Source organism: Equus caballus, chromosome 11 (genome assembly GCF_041296265.1).
Source record: "Equus caballus isolate H_3958 breed thoroughbred chromosome 11, TB-T2T, whole genome shotgun sequence".
In the NCBI taxonomy this organism is placed as follows: Eukaryota; Metazoa; Chordata; class Mammalia; order Perissodactyla; family Equidae; genus Equus; species Equus caballus.
This window is the reverse complement of record NC_091694.1, coordinates 25,059,718-25,067,178: the sequence shown is the minus strand read 5'-3', so window position 1 is coordinate 25,067,178 and position 7,461 is coordinate 25,059,718. Positions and strand designations below refer to the sequence as shown.

At 50.0% G+C, this 7,461-nt stretch overlaps 1 protein-coding gene across 1 annotated transcript in view; it reads right to left on the bottom strand.

Annotated features, from left to right (window-relative positions):
• Positions 1 to 327: 327 nt before the first annotated feature.
• IGF2BP1 (insulin like growth factor 2 mRNA binding protein 1) overlaps positions 328 to 7,461 on the bottom strand; it is a 38,922-nt gene continuing 31,788 nt past the window's right edge. The window contains exons 8-15 of the mRNA XM_014740998.3: positions 7,238 to 7,360; positions 6,308 to 6,443; positions 5,473 to 5,595; positions 4,940 to 5,059; positions 4,040 to 4,114; positions 3,131 to 3,262; positions 2,767 to 2,880; positions 328 to 884 (exon numbers count right to left, since the gene is read on the bottom strand). Coding sequence (XP_014596484.1) covers positions 792 to 884; positions 2,767 to 2,880; positions 3,131 to 3,262; positions 4,040 to 4,114; positions 4,940 to 5,059; positions 5,473 to 5,595; positions 6,308 to 6,443; positions 7,238 to 7,360 — 916 coding nt within the window. The 3' untranslated portion in view covers positions 328 to 791. The remainder of the gene's footprint in view (positions 885 to 2,766; positions 2,881 to 3,130; positions 3,263 to 4,039; positions 4,115 to 4,939; positions 5,060 to 5,472; positions 5,596 to 6,307; positions 6,444 to 7,237; positions 7,361 to 7,461) is intronic.

The following is a 7,461-nucleotide window of genomic DNA, read 5'->3' as shown; positions in this document are numbered from 1 at the left end:
ATCTTAGCAGGGAAGCCCCAGGAGAGTGGGTGAAATTTTCATTGTGCCAATTTTTCATGATGGTGATCTGGAATAGATCAGCCACAAGGGCGCTCCTTTTAAACGTGGATTACTATATATTTAATCATCTTTCTCCCCATTTCTCCCACATTCTTTACTTCTTTCTGTTCCTGTTGGTTGGTTAGGGAGGGATTGGAATTAAACTACAGAGGCTGACGTGTCTTCTCCCTTTGAGTCAATAACAGAAGCAGAGCAATGCATTGGTTCCCACTTTTTCTGGTAGCAGTAAAGATAAAACAATTAGTGTGAATACAGGAAGAGGCCATGGCAGGGCACAAGAATAGAGGTATTTTAATCAATAAACCAAGTCAGAGAAGGCTGGAAGGATTTTAGGGTCAAGAAGCAAACCATCCTTTGAGGCTGATTAAAACACCCCTCTGCATGTTTTAAAAACCTGAAGGAAATTTTATTTCTCTTCCCACTGGGGTCTGACCTACCCTCTCGGTGGGACCTTGAGACCTTACTTAACAATCCACGTTTAAAAGCACCCTGAGCTAGAATTTCCATGGTGACATCCTGAGGGGCGGGCAGTCTTAGGCCAATTGGTTGGGTATTTGGGGCCGAGAGATCAGGGTTCCTCACTGGAACATCTTTCTCAACCAAGTGGGCAAACCTGATCTCCATCCCAGCCCGAGGGTCCCTGATTCCCACTCATTCTCAGGTCTGCTGGGGAGAACGCGCTCTCGACTTCAGCCCGTGGTCCTTGAGTCAACGGGATGGAAAGAGGCTGGTCACTTCCTCCGTGCCTGGGCCTGGTTACTTTGTCCCTTTTGGTGCAGCTGTTTAACTTGGGCCAGGATGTCTCGGATCTTCCGCTGAGCCATCTGCAGAGAGAATAGGCAAGAGGGAGGGAGTGAGGACTTCCAAAGGCAAGGAGACAGCCTGACACGAGAAGAGAGGCCATCAGGATCCAGACACTAGCAACAAACAGAATAGGACACATGGGAGTTAGAGGAAGATTGAGGGTAGAATGACCTTAAGGTTCTCTGCCTTTGAGTACCCTGAGCCCTGTCACACAGCACGGGTGGGTGGCGGGGAGGGAGCACCCACAGGAGAAACAGTAGTATAAACTCCTTCAGAACTTAAAACTTGACAAAGTCTAAAAATTGACAAAGTTGACACATACGTTAGCAGACCCAAAATGGAATTCTTGTTCCAGGGATACATGTCATCAGAGGGTCATAAACTAGGAGACCTTGTCACAAATCACAACTCCACTACACATGAAATGCCCAGAGACAGATTAACAACAACAAAAAGCAGTGAAATAACGTCCATCGTGTCCATTGTGAAAGTCGACAAAATACCACAGGATCGGTATCTTTACTCTTTACTTCTTAAAAGTTTCTTGCCTAAGAACAAAGTTTTATAAGGGAAATAAAAAGCAAAATGTGATTCACTTGACCGATATTTTACCAGAATGTCTCCCTTTCCATAAACTGAGTCCTTGGTTTCTTGGTTAAAAACAAAGTTGGTCTGGGTTGGGGAAAGAATGTGGAATTAATATTTCTATTATTCTTACTGTCGACCCCGTGCTTGGTGTTTTACATAGTTTTTCACTTATTCTAACCAACAAATATTTTCCCTACTTTGGTATTTAATACATCCTGGCTCTGTGGATCCTTGATTATATCATTTTCCCTCTTACACCTCATGTTCCTCATTTGTAAAATGAGGCTGTTGTGGGGATTAAATGAGTTAATATACATAAACCATGTAGAATAGTGTTTGGTGTTTATCAGAAACACATAAATTTTAGATACTCTTGTGGCTCTTATTAATGCTTCTCAAATGATTGTCAAAGAAAGTTGCTTATCCAAGGTCACACAGCAGGAAAGGCCATGTGGGGTTGGAGCTCAAAGCCTCTTGCTCCAAAATCTATGTTCTCGATGCCGTGCAGCCACACTACACTGGCAGCTGAGAGCTGGGGTTCTGGGTTCCTGTTTTGCCCTTGACTGCTTGAGCAGCCACAGGCCACAAGCCTGCTGTGACATGCTTATCCTCTATGAATGGAAGGGGCTGTGTCCAATAGTCTCCACATCCCTTCCAGTTCCAACAAGAGGATTTTAGGATAATGCCATCAGCTTCCAATCATGCTTTCTGACTTGTTGAGGTTCAGAAAATTTAAACCTGATATTCACACTCCTTTCCAGGCTCTGGGGTCAGTCCCAACGCAGGGCAGTGCTGATTGGCTCACTGGAGGCAGTGCAGGAATGGTGAATTCTGGAATGGGAATGGGAGGGTGGGAGAACAGGAACCAGGGATGCAGCAGTCATTCTGGGAAGGATGAAGGGACTGCACTGGAAAAAGGAAATCTAGGGTGATATCATTACTGTTGTTGTTATTATTTCCCGAACAAGACTGGGTGATGGATAACAGCAATTTCTCTTCTCATCCAGTGAAATAAGGGCTTAGAGCGGGACCAAGTTTAGAGAGGAGGAAAGACCATTAATATATAATGTATAGCACATTAGATAGTGTTTTATATATAATATATACTCTATATATGGATGTTGTTTAAATCAAGTGAGTCTTAAGAGAAAATAAAGCATGTACACATCATACTCTTAACCCCTGGAAGAGAAAAATGACCCAGCCCAGAGTCCACAGGACCTGTCATGGTCATGCAGGTCAACCTCTGGAGTCCTGCTTCTCTGATCCCTGGGCTCCTGCCACCCTCCTGTGATGGGGGAGTGCCATATGTACCTGGCTGGCATAGAAATGCCCAATGATCTTGACGATGACTTGGTCGTTCTCATCAGGGGTCTGATCTCTTGGCACCACCACCTCAGCTGCTGTCAAATTCTGCAACTCATTCACCTGGGAGCAGGGTGGGCAGAGAGGAGCTCAGGGTGCCGTCCAGACAGCACGAGTGCGATTAGAGGAAGAGGCGGGTGACTAGCAGGAAGAAACTGCAGTCGTCGGGAGCTGAGCTTGGGGAGTAGAATCAAATAAACGGGCAAATCAGGAGTCCTAAGGTTGAGCAGGGCAAGGGAGCAGACAGCCAGGAGAGAGCTGTTGGTTTTGGGGACTAAGGTCCAGAAGTTTCAACCTGGCCCTCGCAGCTCACCGTTTTGCCACCTTTGCCAATGACCCGGCCAGCTGCTGACGCTGGTACCCGGATGTGAGTCTCCAGCTTTACTTCCTCCTTTGGACCAAAGAAGTTCTCCTCCTTGAGCTTACCGTAAATTCTTCCCTGAGCCTGAGAAGAGGAGGTCATTGTTAATCAGTGGGCTACACAGACATGACAAAAGGGAAGCGTGGTAACCACGAAGTGCAGCCCCCAGCTCCCCCTGAGCCCCTTCTGGCTCACAGGCCCACCCCACCTAGGGCAGGGTCGATCATCTAGGCCAGGTGAAAGGAAAGGGCCAACAGCATTGACCTTCCACGTCCCTTCTGCTTATTTGTAATACTGGAGAACCTGGGTAGAGTAACTGAAGACACACTTCCCATCAGAATATAATTCATAAACTACAAACCAGACCTGTGGGGTCTGGGATGACTGCACGTACTTGGACAAGGCAGTGGCTAGCAACTCAAGGCCCTGCCCGAATGGCAGCTATCAGTCACTTGGAGGGCAGGCTGTCAGACACTCAACAGCGTCTGGAACTGCCATTCTCCAACCCTGTCAGGCAAAGTTACTATCAGTTCTTTTGACTGTCTGATCAGAAGTCCAAGAACACACGGATATAGTAGGGACATAAAAGAGAGAAGGGAATTTGGCATCAAAGGCCTTCCTTAGAAACTAAAGCAGAGTGCACAGAAGCCGCCCTCAGACTCCCTCTTCTTTCCCATATTCCTGTTGACCTCAGGAAGTAACAAAGGAAGCAGAAGTCAACAGAAATGAAGTCTGATGTGAGTCTGAAAGCAGCCATACAAGCCCTATCTCTGCAGGGAAGCTGACAAATGTGGCACGATTTGTACTCCCACCCCATCTTGATTCTGTGTGTCCAGCTTGGAAAAAAAATAAGATCAGAACCTTGAATTGGGCCTCTGGGGGTCCAGTGATGATGACCATACGAACTTTGGAGTCAGGAGTTTCAGGAGGAGCAATCTACAAAGCAAAGAGCTGGTCAAAGAGGTGCCCACTGTCTCCACCTCCTCCAGTCCCCTACCACCACCCCACTTTCCACTCCCCGCTTCTGAGGACATGGGGAGGCAAGAACAAAGACATCGAACCCCAAGGTCGTTGCTTCTGCACCAAATCTGTTTGGAGGGCATGGGCGGATTTGTTTCAGTGACATTTCCTAAGTAGGGCTCCCCGCCTCTCCTCTCTCCCCACTCCCAATCTCTGGGGGGGTTTCAGTGGAGAGAGGGGCACAGATGAGATGACCAATGCAGGAATGCAAGGAGAGCAGGGACCACAGCCACTGAAACAAATGTAGATTTACACCTGGGAAATTTAACAACGCCTTTGTTTCATTATGACAGATTCTCCCCACTCTCTCCGTGGGACTCCGTGGGCCAGGGAAGGTAGAAAGACAGCTAACATTTACTGAGCAACCACCATGCACCAGGCACTGACGGAGCCAGAGGCTTTGGCTGCATTATTGCAGTGTTATGGTGACTACTGTACTGATGAGGAGACGGAAGCTCGGGTCACACAGCTTAGGGGCTGGGATTGGAACCAAAGTCAGTCTGTGCCAGAACCTAAGCTTTCTTTCTACGCTACAATACCGCCTCCTTCCTGGCCTGAAAATCCAGAACCTCGGAAGGCATTCCATGGAGGACCAAGCAAGGCCAAACGCCAAGGGGACTGTGATTCCACAGGGAAAAGGCCCCCACACCAGCCAGATGGGGCATCTGGGAACAAAAGTAGCAGGTGATGGGAGCAGAGCACTCCTCTGTCTGGGACCTGGAAGGAGACAGAGCAGATCACCTTGATGGAGGCGCTGGCGAAACGGGAGAGCTGCTTGATGTGCTGCCCCTTCTTGCCGATGATGGCGCCCACCGCCTGGGCGGGAATAAACACCTGCACCATCTCTTGCTCTGGAGCCTGCTGCATAAAAGGGCATGTTGTTACAACAGAAGCCAAGGGGCCCGGCCACGAAGCCCCTCCACACCCCTGCCGCGCAGCCTCAAGGAAGAAGGGCGGTGCAGGCACCCAGCAGCCAACCTGGGCTACATGCTCTTTGGCTGTCCCTCTGCCCAGCAGGGATAAAAGGAAGAAGCCGGACAAGAGGAAGAAGACGAGGGAAGAGGAAGAGTGCTGCCAGCATCTCCGAGGCCGCCCTCCAAGCAGTTAACCTTCTGAAGGGTCACCAGTGGCTGGGAGCAATGCAGAGGAGCATCTCCAGACCTCCCTTCCCTCTCCCTGCAAATTCCCAAACACGAGGCTCCCACAAGAGTGGGACCTTTAAGAGAGGCCACAGACAGGCCCAGGGGTCCCCTGTAACGAGACCTTGCACCTACCATAAAGGAGCTGTAGGGAGCGGCCCCAGTGACGCTGCTGGGAGGCGGCGGAACTGCACTAGACGAGGCTGGGAAAAGACCTACAGCAGCCAAGTTCAGGCCGGGGATGAGATGAGACTGCAGCTGGAGAAGGAAGGAGAGGAGGTCAGCTCATTCTGAGGGGGTCTAGCGGTCCTTTGTGTGTGGCCCTGGCTGAACTAAGAGGGTGAGTACACCCAGAGAGTGGGCCAAAAAGAGGAGAACGATACGCCTTTACACAAACCCCTGCCTGAGCTTTTGGTTTTCACATACACACTCAGGGTGTGCAGCTGTGAGCGACGTGCTAGTCTCACTGAACCAAGAACTAGCAACTCGGACCAGAAGAGCCGACCAGTCTCACGCCCTCAGAAGTCCCTCCTCCCTGGTTTACTCCACTCTGATGGAGTAAACGATGGGCTCAGCCCTGCACTGTGAGGAGTGGCAGGGGCAGAGCTCCGTTTGACTTCTAGGAGTGTCCTTTGTGGTCATGTACCCTATATCTGTACTCCCCTTTGAAAACCAGATGAAAATTACGGACCTACTTCCCATTAAAGTGTACACATAAACACCAACTTTACACATGTTTACAGGAGACCACAGAACTTGAAGCCCAAGATTGGAACCCCATTCCCACCCCAGGCATCAGGCGAACGCCTATTAACTAAACGTAAAAGCCTTTTTCTGATGAATCAGTGTTCAAAAGCAAAGTAAATGCTCCAAGGCCACCCAGCGCACAGCATGCCCACACCACATGGAAGACGCAGTCCTGTGGGGGCTCAGGCTCAGAGGAGGGTGGGGAGAGGCGCCCGGCACTCACACTCATGGCAGCCACGTCATTCTCATAGGCCTCCCGAACTTTCTTCATGATCTCCTGCTCGGCCCTGCAGCAGTTCTCAATGGCCCCCTTCACAGTGATGGTCCTCTCGGGGTTATAGAGGGTGAGGTCCTGCAGCCTGCGGGGAGAGCAGAGCAGTGTCACCCTTCCACAGACAAAACAGGCCCAGGCCAGGCTGGAGACAAGCCACAGCTCCACCATTGCCACAGGCTATTTAACTTTTGGCAAAAAGTGTGTCTCTGGGCTTTGCTTCACAACTAGGGCACAGAGAGTGAAGTGCAGGGAGATAAGAACACCCAAGCGAAACCCATCTACTTGCAAGGAATCCAATCACAGACAGGTTTTCATCGCTGGTAAAGCAAGAAAGATGCTCGTGACTGGAAGTTTCCCCAGCAGTTCAAGGCAATCCATTTCCTGTGCCTTTTTGGAACAGAGCGGTTATTCTGCCCACCAGTAAGTCTCCGACAAAATTAAGAAGATGGCCTAAGAGGAGATAACCCACCCCCTTAGCTCCGGTTCTTCCCAGAAAGGCAGGTACCACGCAGAGAGAGCATAGGCCAAAAGGACCAGGGTCTGTCCCACAGCCTGGAGACATGCCTGAACCCCTGAAGCCCTAGCTCTCAGCTGCAGGCTCCCTCCTGGAGATGCAGAGCACCTGAGGTATGATGTGCAGGGCAGAGGACTGAGGAGGCAGCACCCGACCCACAGCCCTCCAGCCCACATGGCAGTGCTGATGGCAGAGCTCCAACCCTTATAGAAATAAATGCTCTTTACCACTTCTTGATTCTTCTCTAATAAGCAGAAACTGCATCCAAATTAAGGGGCAAGCATTAGGGCTCAATAATGAAACACTGCCAAGCCTGGGCCACCGGGCATCCCGTTCATAAAGAGGGAAATGGAAGAGAGTCTTACGAGGAAATGGTGATTTTCGTCTCTGTGTCCTGCTCCACCTTCTTCAGGTTGCGTCCTTCCTTGCCAATGAGACGCCCCACAAAGTTATTATGAGCCAGGATCTTCAGGGGAACTTCGTCAGCCCTTAGGAAGACAGAGGAGGAAACAAGAGACAAGAGCTCCTTAAATGGTGGGCCACGTTGAGACTCAGTCGTCAAGCCACCCCAGATGTGGGGATTCCAGCA